General features: G+C 42.3%; 1 protein-coding gene across 2 annotated transcripts in view; it reads right to left on the bottom strand.

Moving 5' to 3' along the window:
- LOC148220403 (zinc finger SWIM domain-containing protein 6) overlaps positions 1 to 25,846 on the bottom strand; it is a 284,732-nt gene that overhangs the window by 100,577 nt on the left and 158,309 nt on the right. For both annotated transcript variants that reach the window (XM_088155656.1, XM_088155655.1), the window contains exon 2: positions 9,519 to 9,875. In XM_088155656.1, coding sequence (XP_088011782.1) covers positions 9,519 to 9,875 — 357 coding nt within the window. The remainder of the gene's footprint in view (positions 1 to 9,518; positions 9,876 to 25,846) is intronic.

Genomic DNA, 25,846 nt, shown 5'->3' with positions numbered 1-25,846 from the left:
GAAGTAAAGTATCTTGGGCATTTAATAAGCAAGGGTAGCTGAAAGCTAAACCCTGAAAGGATTGCAGGGTTTTTATTTCTTCCTCCTCCCTCTTCAAAAAGAGAAATTAGAAAGCTACTTGGATTATTAGGCTATTGTAGAATATGGATTGAAGGGTACACACAAGCAGTAAAGTTTTTGTATGAAAAATTGACCGAGGGAGATAATGTAAAGTGGACTAAAGAAGATGATGGTAAATTAGAAGAACTGAAGTTAAAATTAGTCTCAGTACCAGCTTTAAGCTTACCCTCATTGGAAAAACCCTTTCATCTGTATGTGAATGTGGAAAATGGGGTAGCTCATGGAGTTCTGACTCAGGAATGGGGAGGAATGAAAAGACCAGTTGCTTATTTATCAAAAATGTTGGATCCAGTAAGCCATGGCTGGCCGGTATGTATCCAAGCTATAGCAGCTACTGCTATTCTGGTAGAGGAAAGCTGTAAGCTTACTTTTGGAAGTAAACTGATTGTGTGTACACCCCATGCAGTCCGAAATGTGTTAAATCAGAAAGCTGAAAAATGGTTAACAGATTCTAGAATGTTAAAATATGAAGCAATTTTAATAGACAGTGATGATTTAACACTAAAGCTAAATAAAAGTTTAAACCCAGCTCAATTTTTATATGGAGAACCAAAAAATAATTTGGCACATAATTGTTTAGAAATTATCCAATACCAAACAAAAATTTGAGAAGATCTGGCAGAACAGGCCCTCTTAGAAGGGAAAAAAAGATATGTTAATGGTTCCTCCAGATGTGTACAAGGAAAAAAGATGTCAAGATATGCTTTAATTGATGGAAAAATTATGCAAATTATCGAAAAAGGAAAACTACCTTCCAATTGGTCAGCTCAAACCTGTGAATTATATGCTCTAAAAAGAGCATTGGAATATTTAAAACATAAAAAGGGAACCATATACACTGACTCAAGATATGCTTTTGAGGTAGTACACACTTTGGAAAAAATTTGGGAAGAAAGGGGGTTAATTCAAAAGGAAAGGGATTAATACATGAGGGCCTCATTTTGGAAGTTTTAGAGACATTAAAATTGCCTGACGAAATAGCTGTGGTACATATCAAGGGACATCAAAAGGGAATGACTTCAGAAATAAGGGGAAATAACTTGGCAGATCAAGAAGCTAAAGATGCAGCAGAAAATGGGGTCAAGAAGGTTATGCTAATTTTGACCCCAAAAAAGGAAGAATTAGAAATTCCAAAATTCAGTAAAGCGGAAGAAAAGGAATTAAGTACGATGGGGGAAAGTCAGATGAATCGGGGAAATAGAAACTTCCCGATGGCAAGCAATTACTTAATAAGGCACTCACTAAAAAAATTAGAAAATATGCATCAAAAGACTCATTGGGGTACTCAAGCTCTGTGTGATCACTTCCTAAGGAATTACGGGTGTAGTGGGATTTTTGGATTAGCAAAACAAATAACTGAAAGGTGTATAATTTGTCAAAGGGTAAATAAAAAGGTAATGAGAAAAACAACCTTTGGAGGCCGTGAGCTAGCACTCTGACCATTTCAAAGTATCCAAGTGGACTTCACTGAACTTCCCCAAGTACAGAGATGGAGGTTTTTATTAGTAATAACAGACCATCTAACTCATTGGGTGGAAGCTGTTCCCACTGTCAGAGCCACAGCTAATGTGGTCTGTAAAGCCCTTTTGGAACAAATTATTCCCAAGTACGGAATGGTTAATAGAATAGACTCAGACAAAGGAACACATTTTACATCAAAAATCCCACAGCAAATAGTTCAAACCTTGGAAATAAAGTGGGAATTACATACCCCATGGCATCCGCAGAGTTCAGGCTGGGTAGAAAGAATGAACCAGACTTTAAAGAAAACTCTAACAAAATTGATAACTGAAACCCAGATGTCATGGGTAAAATGTTTACCTTTGGCTTTATTAAAGATCCGAACATAACCTAGGTCTGACCTAGGTGTGTCACCTTATGAAATGATGTTTGGGTTACCCTTTCTAACCACCCAACATGAAACTGACACCTATGAAGTAGGGGAAAAGAGTGTTAAAGAATATGTCAATACAATTGCAACTACCCTTGGAAACTTGCGGTCAAAAGGGATAATCCCTCAAACCACACCTCTAGATTTTAAAATCCACAATATCCAGCCAGGGGAATAGGTACTGGTGAAAACATGGAAAGAACAATCTTTAACCCCACAGTGGGAAGGTCCTTTTCAGGTACTGCTGACAACTGAAGTTGCTATCCAGACCAGGGAACGCGGGTGGATCCATGCCAGCAAAATCAAAGGACCTGTGGAGAAGAGAAACCTAAGGAGTGGACTATAACATCTGAACCTAGTGACACTAAATTGACTCTTAAGCGAGGACCAGTTAGTAACGAACTGGAAGGACCCAAATGGCAACTCCCGTCAATGCAACACAGTATATCCTTTCTAACTCGTCCTAAATACTGGACATACTCACTGGATTAAATGTAAAGGTCTAAATTGTAGAAAAAATGATGTTGTAATACATACAATCAACAGTCTCATTATAGGAAGTTCTGAATACCAAATCTTGTCCCTATCCAGATAAAAACTAAAAACCACTAAAATAATAACTTTATTTCCTGGATGGGAATTACTAATGCCTGTTGACTAAAAAAATACCTGAAACAGTAGGAATCTACAGCTAAAAAGTGTCAAAACCAGCAAGTGACAAGGAAATAGAGGGCAAGACTGGATTGGCCTTTGTATCTGCCACTGAGAAGATCATAACACCTGCTGTGGGCTGAAACCCCATAGGCATGGGAGGTGGAGGTATTAGCCATACCGGACCTCTGTTATTCCTTTTTCTGTCACTCAACTTTTGCTTTTTCCCTGTCAGGAGGTCGGCAAGGCCATGTTACAGATGCTACTGGAAGCTGTACATGGAAAGACACCAAGGTTCTTTCCTTATTACACATACCCATGTCAACAGCCACTGTTATAACCCATCCAAACTAAGTACTTGTGATGAAAATGGCAAAAAATATTGGATTGCAGAAAACCTTGGAATAAGCGGTAACCAATTGGGAATTGAGTGTCCAAAAGGAGAAAAATGGATTTGTTTCACATATATCATTGACACTAAGGCCCAAGATTTAGTAAAAGAAAAATTAGTAAATATAAAAGAAAAAATAGCACCACAATCTAAAATTGTGCCAATTTCACTTTAAGATTTGTATGCAGGACTTGAAAAGCAACTGGAAAAAGAGATGGGTATCTCGAGACTGGGAAAGAACCAATTTGTAGAGCTAAGAAAAAGTAGGGAGCTTAACGCAACCAACTGTTGGGTCTGTGGGAGGGCTCTGATGTCAGAAGAATGGCCATGGAAAGGTAGTAGCTTAGGTCCAATTGAACTCCTTCAGTGGAACCAGACAAATACCAAGGGGAAAAGGCGACCAGAGGGGTGGATTTTAAGTTCAACAGTGATAGGGGAAGAATGTCTCTGGCCCACTAGAAAAAAATTTCATAAGGAAGTAGGAAGTACTCCTTGTAAGAGATATAAAGTAAGTAATAAAACACTGACATGGTGAATCCCAGAGGAGCCAACTCAGTATTGAACTCAAGGAAAAACAAAAAGGGAAAACTGTAAATATAATAAAAACTTTTTCAATGTAATGATACAGGCAAGAATCCTTACTATGGAATCCCAGAAATATCCAAATTTTGAGAAAATATAAATCAACGGAAAAATAATTATTGAAAAGCACCTGATGGCTTATTTTGGATATGTGGGAAACGAGCACACCTTGAACTCCCTTCCCAGTGGAAAGGGAGTTGTACTCTGGGAATTATACAGCCAAGATTTTTTCTTTTACCAGGACAAAAAGGAGACAAATTGGGAATACCAGTTTATGAGGAGTTAAAGAGAAACAAAAGGGAATTGATTGGAGGGTTCCAAAAATAGAGAGACGAAGAATGGCCCCCTGAATGCATAATTGAAACATATGAGCCAGCCACCTGGGCACAAGATGGGAGCTGGGGATACGGAACCCCAATTTACATGTTAAACCACATTTTAAGGTTTCAGGCAGTGGTAGAGATAATAAACAAAACTGGTCGAGCAATGGAATTACTAACAAATCAACAAAGCCAAAGAAGGGCTGCAGTGTATCAAAACAGACTGGCTTTAGATTATTTGTCAGCTTGTTAAGAACAAGCTCCTGTTTGTTCTGTTAATGTTCTGTTAACTGTGGAAAACACCCTGTTTTTATGTTAATTGTTGCTGTTTTTCTGTTCTGATCTCCACTCCCTGGAATTGCCTTGCCCCTATGCCCTTTCCCTCCCCGTCGGTAACGCTTTCGCTGCTCACAAAATGGTGCCTGGCAAATAAGAAAACCGCAAGTACTTATGGGACACGACTCAGTAATAAAAAACTCCTAAAAACAACGAGCCAATATAACATCGAAAACCAAAAATGGTACTCCCAAGTAAGAAAAACAGTGAAGAAGATGAAATCGCCAACCAGGACCCTCCTGCCTTGTCACCATGACTTAAACAGCACCTGATCGACGTGACACCCCTGGACTACGAGTCAACCAGTGTCTTCTGCGGGACTCCTGTGAGGACAGAAGGCCCAGCTCTGCTGCACAGCAAAGCTCAATTCCTCCTCTGGATTGTCCACCGGGAGCAGCGGTGGTGCACGTGGTGCATGTGACCCGTCGGGCTCCCACCCAGAGCTGATTTCTCAATAAAGGCATTAAAACGGGAGCTGGTCTTCTGGCCATTATTCATTTCAAGCTGAAGGAGGTGTGTGTGGAAAATTTAATATATTAGATTGTTGTTTGAACATAGATTACAACGGGGATGCTGTACTGGATATAGTCAATGATATCAGAAAAATAGCTCATGTACCAGTACAAAAATGGGAATCAATGCTAAACACTAGCTGGTGGGATAATGTAATAGGAATAGAATGGTGGAAGAAGCTAGGCTTCTTCCTTTTATGTGCTACAGCTGGCTTGATCTTTCTTCCTTGTTTGATCCCCTGTTTTATTCGGCTAATCACCAGCGTAGTTCAAGGCATGCAAGTTGTAACAATGCCTATGAACCCAAAATCAGCTACATCTGGAACAGCACAAAAGATCATGGTGTTAAAGGAACAAAGTAATAAAAAAAAAAAACTCAAAGGAAGCGAAAATGATTTATGAAAAAAAATGAAAAAATAATGGAGGCTAGAAAACAAAGAATATTGCTCAAGCCAAATAATCTATAAAAAGAAAGATGGGGGTTATTGTTAAAAGTACATGACATGTTGTTGGCTTTTTGCAAATATTTGGATAAATGCTATATGTATAATGTTGAAATAGCTTTTCTGTACGAATATAGTTTTTTCTTTTCTTCTTTCTCTTCTAATAGCAAAAGTTAGACAAGTTTTTTTGAGACAGTATGCTTAAATTACCCACTTAGTTAAGATAACAGCCCGTGAACGTGTAATGGGAACCCTGCAGCTGACACGACAATTATCAACACTCACCGCTGCAAAAAGCCGGGACCACCACCCAAATTAAAAGGTGATAAGAAGAGGATTAAAACCACAAGCCAAGAAACACGCATGCTCTAAAAAGGCAAACCCAAGGAGTGGCCATGCTAAACGGCTCCCAGAAAAAGTTTGACTCTGCATGAAGGACTATGAATATGCAACGGGTTGATGTATTGTAAAACGTATTTAAAGGGGCATTTTCGAAGCAGCCTGTGTGCTCTTGGCAGCATGCCAAGCACCCGGCTGTTTTAACCCTTTGCTTTATGTTTTTCTCCTATTGTCTTTTTATTAAACCTTTTAAATTTTACCAGGACAGTGAACCATGTTTTTCACAACTTTATAGACACTAACAGATTAATCTCCCTTCCTTCAACTTCTGTCATGACTGGTTTTTGAAATAAGTTTAACATCATGCATTTACAGTTAAATACAATAAGTATTTACACTCAGTATATAGATACAGCCATACATACATACTCCTGCTCTTTTACTAAAATTGCTAAATTGCAAACTTAGTAATAAAAGCAGGAATACCATGCACATTTTTTGTGTAACACTGAATACCCAAATACATTTTGAAAACAGAGTAAAAGCCTTTTATATTTATGGTCATAGCAGGTTGCATCTTAAATATAATCAACTCCCAAACTATAAGAAGCAGCAGCATTAAAAAAAAAACAACTTAAGGAACTTGATCATTACATTAGGAATTTTGAAAGCAACTACTTTCAAACTGAGCAACCACATTCAAGAACTGGTGTCATATATAAAGAATTTAATCTTGAAAAGTAAATAGAAGCAAAGAGAAGTTTTGACCAAAATAGGCAAAGAATAGCCTATATCACAAATTACTCAGGGTACAATAGTAAACTCAATAAGCCAAAATAAGATTCAATATGGCAAAGTGCTGGGTCCTGCACTTGGGTCACAACAACCCTATGCAGTGGTACAGGCTGGGGGAAGAGTAGCTGGACTTAGGGGTGCTGATCGACAGCTGGCTGAACAGGAACTAGCAATGTGTCCATGTGGCCAAGAAGGCCAATGGCATCCTGGCCTGTATCAGCAATAGTGTGGCCAGCGAGACCAGGGAAGTGACTGTCCCTCTGTACTTGGCACTGGTGAGTCCGCACATCAAATCCTGTGTTCAGTTCTGTACCCCTCAGTACAAGAAAGATATTGAGGTGCTGGAGTGTGTCCAGAAAAGGGCAACGGGGCTGTAGAAGGGTCCGGAGAGCAAGTCCTGTCAGAAGTGGCTGAGGGAGCTGGGGGTGCTTAGTCAGAGAAAAGGAAGTTCAGGGGGACCTTCTCATTCTCTACCTGACAGGAGGTTCTAGCAAGGTGGGGGTAGGTGTCTTCCCAGGCAAGTAGCAACAGGAAAAGAGAACATGGCCTCAAGCTGTGCCAAGGGAGGTTCAGGTTGGACATCAGAAAGAATTTCTTCATGGAAAGGGTTGTCAAGCATTTGAATAGGCTGCCCAGGGAGGTTGTGGACTCACCATCCCTGGAAGTGTTCAAGAAACAAGTGGACTTGGCACTTAGTGCTGTGGTCTAGTTGGCAAGGTTGAGATCGTTGAAAGGTTGGACTCGATGATCTCAGCAGTCTTTGCCAACCTTAATGATTCTGTGATTCTATGGTTCTAAATTTTTGTTGATATAAGGGCAGAACACAGTGTCTTCTAAGTAAACTGCTTCCCTGGTCCTTATTTCTGAAGTATCACAAGAGTTGTTTTAATCTTCAAATGAAACAATGCTATGTTATTTACTCAGCCATGCTGAATTTTTTGAACTTAATTTTATAAAAATCTTATTAAAGTATACAAGTAAAATGTAGATTAATTTTTATTAAATATAATCTCATGGCAGAATCAAGACGATATGGGAAAACAATTATAACTAAAAGCATCTGCACTATGCAAAGACTGAATGGTCCAAGCTAGAAACCAATAATGTTGTATGTTGATTCACAACAGAATAGTAACCAGTTTTATAAACTTAGTGTGTTCAGAATTATTCTAAATAGTAGTTATATAGAAACAAAGCTATAAAATTACTTATTAGAAAATATTATGCCTTAGATTCCCCAAATGATTCAAAGCTTAGAAATAAGTCATTTCATCTTGTGTTTCATTTTGTAACTCTTGGGTAAAATATGACAACTGTTCAGCAGTGCATAGCATTAAAGAAAAACAGGAACTACTGTGAAGCAGACAGTGCTAATAAGAGAAAAATGTAAAGAAAGGACTGGTGTGATGGTTTTGACTGAATTAGTGTTGATTTTTTCCACAGTAGCTTCTATGGGTGTATTGGGTTTGCATGACCAGGTTTTTGTAGTGGGGAAGCTACAGGAATGTCTTCTGTGAGAAGCTGCCAGAAGCTTCCCCCACGTCCATCAGAGCCAATTCCAGTCGGCTCTGATATAAATCCCCTGCTGTCCAAGGCCGAGCCCATAAGTGAAAGCGGTAATACCTCTGTGATAACATATTTAAGAAAGGGAAAGAAATTACAGCACAGAAGCAATTTGGGCCAGCATAGAGAGGAATGAGAATATGTGAGAGGAAAAACTATGCAGACACCAGGGTTAGTGGAGAAGGAGGGGGAGGATGTGTTCCAGGTGCCAGAGCTGAGATTCCCCTGCAGCCCACAGTGAAGACCATGGTGAGGCAGCTGTGTCCCTGCAGCCCATGGAGATCCACAGGGGTGCAGAGATCCAGCTGCAGCCCGTGGAGAAGCCCCATACTGGAGTAGGTGGATGTGCCTAAAGGAGGCTGTGATCCTGTGGGAAGCCCCTGCTGGAGCAGGGTCCTGGCAGGACCTGTGACCCTGTGGAGAGTGGAGCCCATGCTGGAACAGGTTTGGTGGCAGGAGATGTGACCCTGTGGGGGACCTACACTTGAGCAGCCTGTTCCTGAAGGACTGCACCACGTGGAAGAGTCCTACATTGGAGTGGTTTGTGAAGAACTGTATCTTTTCAGGAGTCACATTGGAGAAGGTTATGGAGAACTGTTTCCTGTGGGAAGGTGTGCTCATATGAAAGTAAACTGGTGGGAGAAATGAACCCCACTCAATTACCTTAAGAGAGATTTCAGGACGAAGTTACAATTTAATAGAGAGATTACAATAAATGCAATGATACACAGAAAACTGGCTTAAACCCACAAAGTCAGAGTACAACCTGGCACCCTGTTGGTCAGGGTGATGGTCGCGGTCCTATCAAGTGGTGGTTGCAGTCGAAAGCAGTGGTCCTGTGGAAGTTTTGGTCGTCCTCTGGATCTATCAAGTGGTGGTGGTGGTGATGTCCCAAATCCCCAAAATCAGAGATTATATATGGTTAGGTTCGGTTGGTAATGCTCAGTAACTCCCCCAGGGCGGGGACTTTCACAATGGAATGATGTAATACTGTGAGTTATTGCAGCTGCCTATTCTGCCAGTGCCATTGAGTCCATTATGGCCCATTAGCAGAGGTAACCACCTCAGGATGGGTGACTGTGATGGTGCTTCCCCAGAAGGAGTTATCACAGCTGAGTCATTGGTGTGAAGAAATAGAAACACTACCTTGCCTTGCAGGGTTGCCTCTTTTTTCCTTATCTCAAACATCCATCTTGTAGCCTGAGGTGTCAAGTGTGCACTGGGCAGCTACTGCAAACGACCCATCATTAACAGTGCGTCAGAAATGAGGCAGAGAGGAGTCCAATATACTGTTTGTTACACCCACATAATGCTAAACAGGCACTCTACTGTAACCAGGACAGAGGGAACCCACATTGGAGCAGGGGAAGAGTGTGAGGAGTCCTCCCCCTGAGGAGAAAGCAACGGCAGAAAGAACATGTGATGAACTGACCACAATGCCACAATGTAAACACCATAAAAATTACAAAGTAATTATGTTGAAAGGGACTTCAGGAGGTCACACTCCTGAGTGCCACAAAAAAAAATTAAAAAAACAGAGAGGGAATGAAACAAAAGAACAGGCATCAAACTTACCATGAACTTGATTGATTTCTGAATTCTGAGAAAGAATTTCATCTGCTAATTTCTGAGCAGTTGGCAAAACTTCTGTGTGGTGCACTGTGATCAAATACTGAACAAGTTTTTGTAGTTGGTCTCTGTTCATTTGAAACAGTGTCTCTGAAATGGGAAGATGCAGTTTGACCTGATCTGGTTTGCGGATCCGGTATAAAGAGAGTGCCACAACATGGGCACAGTAAAATATATCCTTGTTTCCACAGCTACAGGTCACTGAGGTAATCTTGCAACGATCAAAGCTGATAGCTACATTGCAAACAGTTTCTGGCTCCGATTGCATTGCAGGGTCTGTCACAGTGCCACTCAAGTGGAAACCTGTGAAGGGAAAAAAAGGAGGGCTTACATTCATAAAGTACCATATCTCATTTTTGATAACCTTGAATTAATCTAGCAAAAGTCATAATGTATTTCTGAGAAAGAATATATCTCATAGAACTTGCTTTAATTACACGTATGATGAATCCTGTCTTTCTGTCATATCCTTTTTATATCCAATAAAGTCAAAAGGAGCTGGTTTACAAGCCCTCTTTGCCATTCCATCACAACATTCATAAAAGTTTGATAGTGAGAAAAAGTTACTTGGTGTTATAGATAGGTAATGTGATGATTTGCTCTCGAAATTAAGGGATGAATATTATGTGTATGTTAAGAGAAGTTTTATAGATGTATGGTTATGTTATTGTGGGTTTTTTGTTTGAACATCCTCTGTTCTCCCCACAGTCCCCTTTCCCCCCTCTGTGTTGTTGCCACTGGACAGCCTTGGTTGTCCAAGACGTGCAGGGAGGACGTGCACATGTGCCCCTTGCATGGAGCAATTGGGAATAAGGAAGACTTGTTGCTAAGGAGGTGCAGCATGAACACCTCACCTCCAATCAAGTTGCAAGAAAGTAGTCTCCACCAACGGACGGCAAAGGAGAGTTGACTGGCAGACTTTGGGAGGGGTCAGGGTTGGCTGATGCAACCCTGGGGTATAAAAGGTGGAGCAGCCATTTTGTAGATGAGCATGTGGCAGATCATCACACGCTCCCAGTGCACTGCTCTTTTTCCTTATTCAGTCCTTTGTTGTATTTGTTAAGGTTTAATAAACCTTTGAAAATTTTAAAGTGAGTGGTCATTTCTCATACTTGGTAAATGATAGCTGCAGAAGCAGAGTTGCATCCAATTAAGACCAATGTGAAACTCCCAGTAGTTCAGCAAGCTGGCAGCAGTTTTCCAAATCTCACATCAGTCTGCAACTACCAGCAAATTTACCCATTCTCTCAATAAGTAAGAGGAAAATAGTGCACTCTAGTGGCACAAACCCTGGTCCTAATCTCAACTCTGCCACCAATTCACTGACACAAGTCACTCAACCTCATTGCTTTCACCTCTCCCACTACTGAGCTGATGCTAAAGCTCATCATCAACCCAAGCAATCTGGTAGGGCAGCTATGTTAGTGTACCTCTTGAGAAATGAAAACTGCTGCAGTTACCAATAAACAGGATATCAGATTCATAATAGTCAATGAGACATGCACATACTGTTTCAGAAGTGTGCATCTCCACTTGGCATGATAAACCACAAGGCAAAAGTGTTACGAACAAGCTTCTGTTTGTTCTGTTAATGTTATATTAACTGTGGAAAACACCCTGTTTTTATGTCAATTGTTGCTGTTGTTCTGTTCTGATTCCCACTCCCTGGAATTGCCTTGCCCCTATGCCCTTTCCCTCCCCGTCGGTAACGCCTTCGCTGCTCCCAAAATGGTGCCTGGCAAATGAGAAAACTGCAAGTGCTTATGGGACACAACTCACTAATAAAAATCCCCTAAAAACAACGAGCCAGTATAACATCGAAAACTAAAAATGGTACTCCCAAGTAAGAAAAACAGTGAAGAAAATGAAATCACCAACCAGGACTCTCTTGCCTTGTCACCATGATTTGAACAGCACCCGATCAACATGACACCCCTAGACTACGAGCCAATCAGGGTCGTCTGCGGGACTCCTGTGAGGACAGAAGGCCCAGCTCTGCTGCACAGCAAAGCTCAATTCCTCCTCCTCTGGATCGTCCATAGGGAGCAGTGGTGGTGCACGTGACCCGTCGGGCTCCCACCCAGAGCTGATTTCTCAATAAAGGCATTAAAACGGGAGCTGGTCTCGTTGCCCTTATTTATTCCACTTTGGGGGCTCGTCCGGGATCACCGCACCTGAAGAGGACCAGAGACAGGACGGCCGCCCGTCTTCAGACCTCCAGGACAGCCGACTACTTGGACCAGAAGATCAGCCTGGGACGACGAACCAGGAGCACCGGTGAGTATAGCCGGTGGCAGGAGTAGGAGGCGAGCGAGTGATGTGTGAATGAGAATGAGACGGGAGCCGGTAGCCCGGACCCCCGAGAGGGCAAAACCCATAGTGTGAGTCGCACGCATTTAGGGTAGGTGCCCCCCCCCCCCCCCCCCTTAAGGAGGGCGACCCAGGTGACTCTGGGCGCACGGAAGCCCAGGTATTGAGTGAGTGGTGCGCATTCCTACAGGGTACCCCCAGGTACTGCCAGCGCCGAGTGTCCAGGAAGGCCCCGGTCCCCAGGGTCAGACCAGACGTGCTGTAGGTGGTGTGCTGTCGCAGCTCCAGGGAAGGGAGGCTGTAAACCCACTGCCCAGAGCACAGGGGTGGGGAGTCTGGGAATCGCGTGAGGACAGGCGAGGCAGGCGAGGCAGGCATCACACACACACACACACACACACACACACACACACACACATCCCTTTAGCCGAGGCCATTCTTCTGGGGAAGGGTGGCCAGGCAGGGCCGGTTGAAGGCAAAGGGGTCGGGCCCTGCTTGGGTGGCTTCCTGGTAACAGAGAGGTTAAACCAAGGTAACCCCTGAGAGTCTTTTTGTTCCTTTCCGACTCTACGAAAAACTCAGGAAGGAGACGGCACTAGATGTAGGACTGCTTTTAGTCCGGGGTGTGGGTATATCCAGCCCGGCGGGTGGCTAGGCAGGGGAGATCCTCAGGTGGATCTAGTGCTAGGGACCCCTGCAACGTCGAACAGGAGTGCTCAGAGTCCCGTGGGGGCAAGGCGCAGGGGTACATAGGGGGTTTGGTCACTAGGACAAGCCCCAAGGGCCCAACAGGAAGGTTTGGGCCTTAAGCCTAGAAAGGCTAGTGAAAGTTTGGGTTTAAAGAGATGGGAGGGTGTTGTAGTAAAAGAACAAGCTCCTCCAAGAAAAAGATAAAAAACCATTCCACCTAATAGCCCCCTTGAACAATTGCTTGACAAATGGGATGCTCTGGAAGTCACAAAAGGCCTAGATAGAATTAAACTAGTTCATTATTGTACAGAGATTTGGCCTAAACTACAACTGCAAGGGGATTGGCCTTGGTATGGGACCCAAGACCAATGGATATGCTCACAACTAAGTCAATACCTGAGAGTTCAAAGTTGTCCCGACCTTGAACAGCTAGCCTATGCCACCTGTTGGCAGGAAATTGCCACAGGCTGTGATAGTGCAAAGATACATTAATTACAAATAAACGAAAAACATAAGGGGAATGAGGGAGGAAGAGAAACAAGCAAGGGATGGGACCCCCTCGAATATCTACCATCTCCCCCTCCTATCTACCCAGTGGTACCTGAAGCCCCTCTTCTAGCTCCCCCAGTTATGCCCCAAGTTCCTCCCCCAACTTACTCTGCAAAAACTTTAGTCCCCCCTTTGACCTCTATTGCAAAACCTTTGATTCCCTTCCCCTCAGAACCCATAATCTCCATTCCTCAGCCACCAGTGATTCATTCGTCACCTGCTCTTAGTGTTCCTACCCAAAACCTGATTCCTTTACCTATCCAGTCCACTGCCGTAACACCTTCCCCTAATACACCTGTGCCTCCAGCCCCCTCTGCTGTCCCTTCACCTATTTCCTTAACCCCATCCCCAGTGTCCCCCATAGTAGATTCAATCTCCTCTCCATTGCCCAATACCCTTCCTCCTCCTCCTCTAGATTGGGAATTAAACTTGTTATCTTCAAATACCACTACGACCTCCAATATATCCGCTTCCCGAGGTGATGACCTGGCACAAGGACCTTATTGCCACACCAGGTCTAAAACATCAAGGGCAGAAAGACTCTTTCCCCTCAGAGAGGTCCCTATGGGTGGAATGGCAGGAGGAGTTGGATTTGTGAATGCTCCTTTGACAGCCTCTGAGGTTCGGGGATTTAAAAAGCATCTGGGGAATTTAGTAGAAGATCCAGTAGGAATATCAAATCAAGTAGACCAATTTTTTAGGGCCTAATATCTATACTTGGGGAGAGGTAAATTCTATTTTTAATATACTATTCTGCCCAGAAGAGGTCAAGATGATTGAGTCAGCCAGCATGAAGATTTGGGAGAAACAAAATAGATTAGGGCCCCCAGGAGACGACAAAATGCCCCCAGTAGATCCTGGGTGGGACCCAAACCATGAGGAGGGGAGGAGAAACATGAAAGACTATCGATCTCTCATAGTCAGAGGAATAAAGGAGTCTGTTCCCCAAGGCGGTAATACAAAACTAGCTTTACCCCAGGGGTTTACGGAGTCTCCAAACCTTTTCGGGCAAGCTTTAGAAGACCTACTTGAACAATTTGCCCCTGGAGAAAATGTACAGGTTTTACAGTACGTAGATGATATGTTAATATCTGGAGAGGAACAGAGCAACGTTAAAGTGGCCAGTATCCAGCTTTTAAATTTCTTAGGGGAAAAGGGCTTAAAGGGATCCCAGGACAAATTACAGATTGTAGAAACTGAAGTTAAATATCTTGGCCACATTATCAGAAAAGGATGTAAGAAATTAAGTCCTGAGAGAATTGCAGGCCTTTTATCCATCCTTGCCCCTAAAACCAAAAAGGACATAAGGAAGCTCTTAGGCTTGTTTGGGTATTGTAAGTTGTAGTTGGACCAATACATCCAAAGTGTTAAATTTCTCTATGACAAATTAGTCAACCCTGAGCCAGTAAATTGGACAGCAGAAGATGAAGAACAATTACAAGATTTAAAAAACAAATTATCCTCAGCACCTGTACTAAGCTTGCCTGACCTTAAGAAGGGCTTTGAGCTATTTGTAAACACTGAGAAAGGAATAGCGTATGGGGTGTTGACCCAAGAATGGGGAGGAAGTAAAAAGCCCGTTGCATTTTTATCAAAACTGCTAGACCCAGTAGCTAGAGGTTGGCCAACTTGCCTACAAGCAATTGCTGCTACAGCTATCCTATTAGAAGAAGCTCAAAAGTTAACCTTGCAGGGAAAAATCAGAATACACACACATGACCTTAAAACAGTCTTAATTCACAGAGCCCAACAGTGGCTAAAGGATTCCCAAATATTAAAATATGAAATTATCCTAATGAACAATGGCAATTTAGAATTGAATACCTCCAAAAGTCTAAACCCCACACAGTTCCTATCTGGGGAACCCCTAACTGATTTGGAAAATAATTGTATTGAATTAATAAACCTACAAACTAAAATAAGAGAAGATCTAGAAGATACACCTTTGCCATACAGAAGAATTTTGTTCACTGATGGGTCCTCAAGAGTACTAGAGAGGAAAAGGGTGTCAGGATACGCAATTATAGAAGGGACAGACATGAAGGTTGCAGAAAGGGGGAAGTTGCCATCAAACTGGTCAGCTCAGTGTTGTGAAATCTACGCACTGAAGAGAGGGTTAGATTTGTTAGAGAAAGATAAAGGAACTATCTACACAGGCTCACAATATGCATTTGGGATTGTTCATACATTGACCTATTAGATTCAAACATGATGCCTTCTGATACCATATTACAATGAGCTGTGTGTAATAAAGATTCAGCTACTCTGCATGAAGAAAGAAGTGTCCTGACTCTATTGTGACAAAAACTTAATAGTCCAAACCTTTCAGTCAAAAAGAACCAGCTCTATGCTCTTTCACAGTCAAAAACATTTCAGACTCAGCATCCATTACAGCTCAAATATACAAAATGTAACAATTCCCAGCTAGGGCAAGACTCAAACTCAGATGCTCCATGGTATCTTAAACAGACACTGCCCACCTAAAAATAAACTAGATTGTAACAGAGTGATACTGAGTAATCTGTAGCAACAAAACCACTGCCTAGATGTTTCTAGGCACTAGGTCATAGCAAATAAAATTATAACTTGCTAGTACAAAACCAGCTGTTATTTTGAAGGCAGGAAAAAAATTCAGACAACAAATCCTTAAACAGGCAAGCTAATTTAAAGTTTTCTTCATGTTTCTACCTGTTGATGTGAAAGTTATGGCTTTGCTTTATGCCAAAACAAGAGAGTAGTCAGCAAAGAAAAAACCCAACCTGCACAAATTTCCTTATAAAATGCTGCTTTGTCACTTTGCTGTAATTGCTATTTGTTGACACATCAATGTATAGAAAAGAAAATATATTAGTACAAAGTTACCCACAGAGGTTATTCCTGAACAGAGAAATTATTTTTAGTGTGTGCAGTTATCAGCATGAAAAGCCAGATACCGTACTTTTACATTATCAATTTTGCAGCTAATAAAGTTGTAATAAACTCTTATTAAAATAACCATGTAATTATAGCCAGGTAGCAGCAAGTATGTCAAAATCTGTGAATCTTTTTTTCATATTATTTTTAATTTCAGTTTGTATTATAATAACATGTTGATTACAAGGATCTGTGCAGCAACTGCCACTTGAAAAAGCATACTTTGAAAAAGCCTCAAAAGTTTCCAAAATTTCATTAAGTCAGCCAAAGCCAAGCCTGTAATCTTCTAGTTTGCTCCTAACAGATACTACAAATCTTAAAACACTAGAGAAATGCAGATGACACTTGTAGTGGGTTAACCTTCACCAGACACCATATGCCCATCAAGCTGCTCTATCACTCCCATCCTCAACAGAATGGGGAGAGGGGAAGAAAATAAGATGGAAAATTACTCGTGTCAAGATAAAGACAGTTTATTAAAGCAAAAGAAAAAGGTTGTGTGTGGAAGCAAAAAAACCCAAAATATTTATTCTCTGCTTCCCCTCAGCAAGCAATGTCTGGCCACTTCCTGGAAAGCAGGGCTTTAGCATAAGGGTTGTTCTGGAAGTAAAATGCCATAAATAACCAATACCTCCCCCCCCCCCCCCCCCCTTTTTGCTTACCTTTTATTGCTGAGCAGATGTCATTACTGGAGCTGGTGCTCACTACTGCAGATGAGCTCATTAAAGAGGTTAAGATTGGAGGGTTAATTTTGTAATTAAAATAGAAAGGGAGAGTTGTGGAAGAACAGATTGTAAGAGAATAGAGATAGTGCTGAAGGCAACCTTGCCTCTGATGAGTTACAGCTGTGCTAATTGCCAAAGAGTGGAAGCAGCCTTGCCCTTAATAGGTTGCATCTATGTCCAATAAGGATGGGTGTTATAAAAGAGTGAGTTAGCCAGTTAAAGTTAGTCAGTATCTCCTGGTTGTGCTGTGAGGAGGAAGGCTTAGGATGTTGTGTGAGGGGATAGGAAGGAGTTGGCTAGTTGGAGAAGAAGAAGAAAGAGGAGTCAGTGCTGTGTGTAGCTGCCTATGGGGAATTTACAGAGAAGGTATGAAAGTTTTACTGTAGGATAAGGGACTGACACATCAGTTGTGAGTCCACTATTAATTGGTGCTGCATGTGAGGAGTGAGCATCTGCAACAAATAGCACCCACCAATCTTGTGGCATGGACCAAATTTAACGATGTCTGTTTCTGCTTGTGTACCTCCACCTGGAGGTTACTGTGGGGATCTCCTGTTAGTGAAGTAATGGAAATAAATTTACTCTTTGTATTCTGGCTACAGGTTTATAGTTGTTCCAGCTGCCTGCCTGTGTCAGCTCATATTTGATGTAGTCAGCAGGATCTGGAAACAACCACTCCATGGCTAGGAAAAAGGTCAGTGATTAGGAAGGCTGTGATGGTGACTCCCCATATTCTGGGATGGCCCAGTACTGAGTGCTGGGCCCCCTTGCCTACTTTCCTAGATACAACAGCTCCAATGTCAGCATGGCCTGAAAAAGATGATGGGGCAATGGTTACTTGTCACAGTATAGGCTGGCCTGTACTGGACAGGTAATCTGACCACTGATTGGATAAGTAGCCTAGCTGAAAAGGCTAGCCCCCAAAGAACAGCGATAGGACAAGATTAGAGACAGACAAGGATTTAATTCAATGAGTTCCACCCCTGGCTGCAGAGAGCTATTGGTCAGAGGGCTGGGCAGCCTGACCTGGGAGCCAATCACAGACGCTTGCCCGGGAACATTGAAAGGGGTATATAAAGCGAGGTCAGAACTCAATAAAGGCTTTTGTCACATAGATCACAGAGTGTGGGGTTTTCTGTCTCGGATCCCACGCAGTTTGAACTCAACATCTGGTGAGTCCCGACGTGATTCTGGCATAGCCATACCGCCGCGAGCGGGGGAGACAGACCGTCCTTGAGATGGGGGACACTGGTTGAGAGACAGGGGAATTCTGGCCTAGAGTCAGAGATCTGCCCATAGAGGCAGGGGGAACACTGGCCAGAGTCAGGAATACGTCCGAGAGACGAGAAAGATGCCCAAAAGGAGAGGCGACAGGAGCTGACCACAGCCAAAAACGTCCTGGAGACGAAAATCTTCAGCCAAAAAGCTACAAGAAAATCATGGGAAGCATCTTTTCTACAAACACGCATCCAGTTATAGAGGTATGGACAGAGTTTTTGGAGGAAGGGGAAATTGAATATGAAAAAGAATTGCTTTTTGATTTAATACTATGGACAAAAGGGGGTGGAACCGACTGTAGAAACTGCATTAAATATAGACTATGGGACTAAAACTCGAGAAGGAATACTAAATGCTGCCTTAAAAAATGATAAAAATGCAATTACAGGTTTAAAGCCTTGGAAAACTATCTTAAAGCTGATAAAAGAGATAAAAGCTGATTTATCCAGCGAAAGCATGGAAGAAAAAGTACTTACTACATGCAGAGAGACTTGGCTGGCCGATAATTCCTCAGTTGCCAGCTTAGAGACTCTAAAAACACCCAAAACTGTCATGGGAGACATCAGAGAACTATCCCAAAATGGCGGCGGCTGAATGGCCAGGGGAGGGAGAAAGGAAACACAGCCTCCCTCGTGGGATATACTTCTGCCACAAGCCCAGCCCTGGGGGGGGCGCGCCTTTGCCCCGAGCTCTGCCCTAGTGGGTCGCGCCTCCTGTTCCGACCACGCCTTGGTGGGTGGTACTTCCAGCTTCGGTCCAGCCTCCGGCGGGCTGGGCCTCAGCCCAGCCTCCAGAGGGCGTGGCGCCGCCCGAGTCGCCATGGAAACCCCCACCGACCCCCGAGCCGAAGCGCGCCGCGATGACATCACCCCAGGAGCGACACAAGAAAAACCCGGAAGTGCATCAGAACAGACAAATGCCAGCACCGAAGCCCCGAAAACGACTCCAGAACCGAGAATCAGCCCCGATCCTGCTGGAGATACAGCACCCACAGTTTCTCCACACCAGGAGCCGAGCACAGAACAGCTGAAAGAGGTCTCTGCGCAAAGAAACAGCCAACACATCCCAGAAAAGAACACGAGCTGCACCTCGATAGCCAACCCTCAAACAGCAGCTCCAGCCCCGTTAATGTTTAAATCAGATGTCGTCTCCTCCAAGGACCCGGTAATCTTCTGGTCAGAGGTAAAACAAAAGGCGATAGAATGTGGGGATATAGAAACTGCTGTATTAATTTCTGTGCCAGTAAATTCAGGCAGCCAGCAATGGGGAGATGGGACAGTTGAAGCTTTCCCAGTCAGTAATGGAACAACACCTAATCAACATGCACCTTTCACTTGGCAAATCATTTTAGAGCTACGCCAGTTAGCTGCTAAGCATGGGTTGGGATCCCCTGCTGTGATAAATATGCTTAAACTCGTAACTGATAGTGAGTTAACACCTTATGATATGAAGCAAATTGCAAAGTTATTGTGTACCCCACTACAGTATAGGATATTTGAATCGACCTGGAGAATATAAGCAGAGGAGCAAGAGTTGCAAAACTCGAGATTATCACAGCAAGATCCGTGCTTTGGGGTGGGGGTTCCCCAGTTGTTAGGAGTACGCCCCATGGAGGATCCTCAAACACAAGCATGCTTAAATTCTGCGATATTAAACCAGGCAAAAGAATTAGGAATGAGAGCCCTAAATAAGGTTGCAAACATGTCTGAGCCAACCCTGGGATATAGAAACATAAAACAAAGCCCAAGTGAACCATATACACAGTTCATAAAACGATTGCAAAATACCACAGAAAGCGAAGTAGATAATAATGATGCAACAAATCTACTATTGCTACAATTAGCATGAGATAATGCAAATGAGGACTGCAAAAAAACTCATAAATGCAATACCCAAAGAAAATCCATCCTTGGAAGAAATAATTAATACATGTGCTAAACTTGAGACAACATCAACTAACATCAATTAGCAGACCAGATGGCTAAAGAAGTAGCTTTAGACCCGAAAGAGCCAATAAAAATCTTGAGACTAGAGGAAACACCAAGTAAAGGGGAAGAAGAAAAGAAACCAACATTTAGTGAGAAGGAGTTAAAGGAAATAAAAGAACTAGGATTACATCAGGGGGAACAAGGGGAATGGTTGACATCTGATGGGCGTAAGTTCCTAAACAAGGCTTTAGCCCGAAAAATATTATCAGAAATGTATGAATTAACCCATTGGGGAATCCAAAGGTTATGTGACCACTTCTTAAGAGAGAATATATGTATCGGGGTATATAATCTAGCAAAAGCAGTTACAAAAGGGTGTGTCATCTGCCAAAAAGTAGACCAAAAGCTTATGAGAAAAATAACACCTGGAGGAAGAGAGTTAACTTTAAGACCATTTCAAAATATACAAGTGGACTTCACTGAAATGCCCCCCATACAAGGATATAAACATTTCTTAGAAATGGTAGACCATCTCACCCACTGGGTAGAAGCATTCCCCACCAGGAAGGAAATGGCAGAGGTAGTTGCAAAGATAACTTTAGAAGAAATAGTTCCACGGTATGGACTAGTAAACAATATTGATTCAAATCGAGGTCCACATTTCATTGCCCAAGCTTTACATGAAGTAATCAAGGTTCTGGGCATGAAATGGAGGTTACATACCCCATGGCATCCCCAGAGTTCAGGGAGAGTAGAGAGAATGAATAAAACTCTCAAAAATGTGTTAACAAAATTAATTTCTGAAACACAAATGAATTGGCTTAAGTGCCTACCTCTTGCCCTTTTGCGGATAAGAACCAGACCCCGGTCAGACATAGGGGTTTCCCCCTATGAAATGATGTTCAGGCTTCCTTTCCTTATCACTCCTTTCAGTACAGGGAACTACTTGGAAGGGGAAACAGCAACCCAAAAATACCTAGAGGCAATTGGGAGGACACTGGGAAATCTTAGAAAAAGGGATACCTCCCCCACACTTCTCCCCTTGATGTGGATGTACACCAGATCCGTCCTGGAGATTGGGTGCTAATAAAATCCTGGAATAACATACCATTAACCCCTAGGTTTGAAGGCCCATTCCAAGTGTTACTCACTACACACACCGCAGTGCGGACCCAGGAACGAGGCTGGACACGCATGTCTCGGGTTAAAGGACCAGTACCACCCCCTAGTGGTGAACCAGATCCAGTCACACCATGGACAGATGCCCCTGAGTGAACTGCTATTCGAGACCCAAAAAAACCTCAAATCGACATTAAAAAGAAAACCAAAAAACAGTTGAAGAGCTCCTGCAAAAGATTAACTGGATAAATTTTTTTTGTACAAGTTAGTATTATGTTCCAAAAAGGCTTCTGTAACAAGACAAAGGGAAACATTTTTCAGAAGTTACCTGAAGTCATGTTTGTACTCATGTTCTACCTGTTCTGATACTGTTGCTGTTGCTTGGATAGTTGGAAGGTCAAAGTAGTAAGAGTTGGCAAAGCTGAAAGTTACTGTTTATATGCTTCCCCTGATAACTGACTAGAATGTTGGAGAGTTCATATACTCTTCCGAGCTTTTAAGGTATAGCTTACATACTACACATGGTTCTTCATTAACTTCAGCTTTCAAACAAGCACTTCCTGCAAACTGCAATTCCACCCCCACGAAGGTTTCAACACTAACACAATAAATCTCCTACAGAGCACTCTGCAAGGGTGACTAAATTAGTAGGGAAGTGGGAGTAGAAGGAGCCGGCTGCTAAGAAAGACTCTAATACACATCCAGGAAGTCTCCCTGTTCCCCAAGAGTCAAGACCAGGTGAGGTCAAGAGAGAAATGGCTCATACTGGACTCTTGGGAAGAATAGTGTTAATCCTATTCATAGGTAACACCCAAGGGAGTGAAGAGGATGCTTGTACCAAATGCTACCACCCTCTCTAAGATGGAGAAAATCTGAAGTCTCTCTTGAGGGTTCATACCAACCTAAATCGCAAATGCTTCAATAACTCCCAATTAAACACCTGTCAAGAAGATGGGAAAGTCTATTGGCTTGTAAAAAATACTGCTTCTTATAAACAACTCCTACTTGGGGAATGCCCCGTAGGAGATACCTGGCTTTGCTTCCAGTATGAAACAAACCGAAATGGATTGGTAAACCTGGTAAAAGAAAAACAACTAACAACACAAGAAAAAGATTATTTAGATATTCCTGTGGGGAAAAATTATTTATAGATCTAGTGGAAAGAATCAGTAAAGAATTAAACTTGACAGACTGCTGGATTTGCGGAAGTACCCAAATGACTGAAATCTGGCCATGGGAAGGAATAAGTTTAAGCCCATTAGAAATACTGAGATGGACCCAAATTACACAAGAGCCACAAGTTGTAGGATCAAGGGGAAGAGAACAATGGGATTTAAAGTCCAGGGTAATTGGGGAAGAATGCATCATGAGAACGGGGAAGAGATATAATACTCCCATAGGGAAAATGGCATATAAAAGATACCTAGTAATAAAAGATCTGGGCACAAAGTGGATCCCCAGAGAGCCAAATAGATACTGGTCTGTTGAAAGAAAGGAAAGAGGGTGTATTTACCATGAAAAATATGAATTACACGAATATACAGAGAAAGGAGTTAACCCATTTTGGGGCATAAGGGAACTGTCGAAGTTTTGGGAACCCTCAACCGAAATAGCGGATGCATTTTGGGAAGCTCCACAACCTTTATTTTGGATCTGTGGTAATACAGCATACACCAAACTTCCCAGAGATTGGGCAGGGACTTGCACTATAGGGATTATTAAACCAGCCTTCTTCCTATTGCCAAAAGAGTCAGGAGCACACTTAGGAGTCCCAGTGTATGACGATTTAAAGAAAACAAGCAGAAAAAAAAGGAGTATAATCGAGAGGGGGGTAACCAAAAGTGGAACGGAAAAGTATGGACCCCAGAAGAAATTATTAAAACTTACGGGCCAGCTACTTGGGCCCAAGATGGATCATGGGGATACCGTACCCCAATTTATATGCTGAACCGAATTATCAGGCTCCAAGCAATACTCGAGGTAATCTCCAACCGGACAGCCCTTGCACTTGACCATATCAGTGACCAATTAACTCAAACAAGAGCAGTGATATACCAAATTAGATGAGCTGTAGACTACCTATTAGCAGATGAAGGAGGGATATGTGGGAAATTTAATTCCTCTGAGTGCTGCCTGGAAATTGATGATAAAAGTTCAGTAATTAAAATCATCTCCAAAGAAATTAGAAAATTAGCATATGTGGGTGCCCAAGAGTGGACTCCTCTAATGGATACTAGCTGGTGGGACAACTTTTAGTTCCTTCAATGGAACATGGTGGAAGAAGGCTGCGTTTATAATAATATGCGCAACCACTGGACTATTATTTTTGCCATGCCTACTTCCCTGCCTAATCCAGGTAGTAACCTCCACTATCCAAGCCAGTATACGACTCCCAGAACTGACTAACCAAAAACAAACCAAAATTATGTTAATAGAGAGCCAAGAACAAGGAAGTCAAAAACAAAAAGGTGCCAAAGAAATATATGAGCAATATCAAAACCTAAGGAAATTTTCTGTCCAAGAAACTAAAATCATAGGTTGATGCAGGCTAAGGCCTGATCAAAGAAATAGAGGGGGGAATTGTTAAGAACAAGCTCCTTTTTGTTCTGTTAATGTTCTGTTAACTGTGGAAAACACCCTGTTTTTATGTCAATTGTTGCTGTTGTTCTGTTCTGATTCCCACTCCCTGGAATTGCCTTGCCCCTATGCCCTTTCCCTCCCCGTCGGTAACGCTTTCGCTGCTCCCAAAATGGTGCCTGGCAAATAAGAAAACCGCAAGTACTTATGGGACACAACTCACTAATAAAAATCCCCTAAAAACACCGAGCCAGTATAACATCGAAAACTAAAAATGGTACTCCCAAGTAAGAAAAACAGTGAAGAAAATGAAATCACCAACCAGGACTCTCTTGCCTTGTCACCATGACCTGAACAGCACCCGATCGACATGACACCCCTGGACTACGAGTCAACCAGTGTCTTCTGCGGGACTCCTGTGAGGACAGAAGGCCCAGCTCTGCTGCACAGCAAAGCTCAATTCCTCCTCCTCCTCTCGATTGTCCATAGGGAGCAGCGGTGGTGCACGTGACCCCTTTGGCCTCAACCCAGAGCTGATTTCTCAATAAAGGCATTAAAACAGGAGCTGGTCTCCTTGCCCTTATTTATTTCAAAAAGAACTGGTTTTTCTTATATTTTAAGAAGATATTGTATACCATAAGAAAGATCTTCACTTTAGCCACTACTTCACAGAGCACCCTGTTGAACCAAGGTCTTAAATGCTCTTGTCTGAAGATCAGACCTGAACCCAGGTCTGTTTTCCCAATATTAAGGCCCAGCTCTGGCTCTCAATACTTTATCACTGCAGAATTTGGGTGTTTCTTTTGAATTCTATGTAAACATGACACTGAGTTTTGGTTCAAGCATTAAGTCAGAGGTATAGCTACAAAGCAATACAAACAAATTACATATTATCAGTATTAAACTTGAACAGACTGCATACATATAATCTGGAATGGATATTGCAACTAAGGTGTTATACATTAACTATTTGTAATGGAAATAATATAAAGCCACACTCCCTCAAAGTCCAAAACTGATTCAGTATTCTTGTATTTCAATAAAAGTGTGTCTTAGGAAGCAGTATCACATGAAAATTAGGTGGTAAAAAAGAAATATATACATAGCCATAGTCCAAAATATTTAATCTCAAAATGTTTTTAAGAAACTCTTCAATCTACTGGAAATGAAGAGGAAAATCTAATTTTTTCCATTTGCTTATGCTGTGCACTTCAGAGCAGGTTGTGCAGTCAGTATCACTGTTTGGATTTAGTTGAGTTACAGAAATTTGATACTCTACCCAGAAGAAGTCATAGACACAGACTCTTGATTTTTGCAAGATAATGTTAATCAGTTAAAGTAGTTAAAGAGGCAGTAAGCTGTAAAGTGCACAGACATGAAGGGGGGAAGGACGAAGAAGCCCAGGCATACTTGACATTCTTGCTCTTGGCTCCACTCAACACTTATACAGAGAAGGGGAAGGGAATTGCCCCTTGAATCATGAGCTCCTCCCTCTGACTTTCCCTTTAAGTAATCATAGCATGCTCCCGTGAGTGCCCTCTCTCAAAAAAGAGGCATTGTTAAAACTTATCCAGCTCTATTTCAGGTTAATTTCCAGTAAAGAAGAGATTCATTGGTGGTCTCAAGGAAATGGTATAGGAGATTTCTTTTTTTAATATCACTTTCCTATGAAGTATATATTAAAGTCTCTCATCTATGACCTGAGGAAAAGTGTAACACTTGAACACTCAAAAAGGGCCTGATCCTACTCCTTCCTGCTCTCAGTAAGTAGTTGAATTGGGTCTGGTTGAGCTGGAGTTCCCTTTCCCATAGCAGCTCTCCCAGTGCTGTGCTTTGCATTGATAGCCAGAAAGGTGTTGATAACACACCAATGTTTTGGTTACTGCTGACCAGTGCTGACACAGCATCAGTGCTGTCTCTCCAACATTCCGTCCCAACAATAGGATGGGAGTGGGCAAGATCCTTGGAGGGCATACAAGTAGGCCAGCTGATCCAAATTAACCAAAGTGATATGACATGAGTTCAGATATAAAAGCTAAGGGAATGAGGAGGAAAGGGGTTATTTGTTATTTACAATGTTTGCCTTCCAGAGCAATCACTATGCGTGCTGAAGTCCTGCTTCCCAGGAAGTGTTCGGACATTGCTTGCTGATGGGAAATAGGGGATAATTTTATTTTTTCCCTTT

This window comes from Sturnus vulgaris, chromosome W (assembly GCF_052056855.1).
Source record: "Sturnus vulgaris isolate bStuVul1 chromosome W, bStuVul1.hap1, whole genome shotgun sequence".
Taxonomy (NCBI): domain Eukaryota; kingdom Metazoa; phylum Chordata; class Aves; order Passeriformes; family Sturnidae; genus Sturnus; species Sturnus vulgaris.
This window is presented reverse-complemented; position numbering and strand designations above follow the sequence as displayed.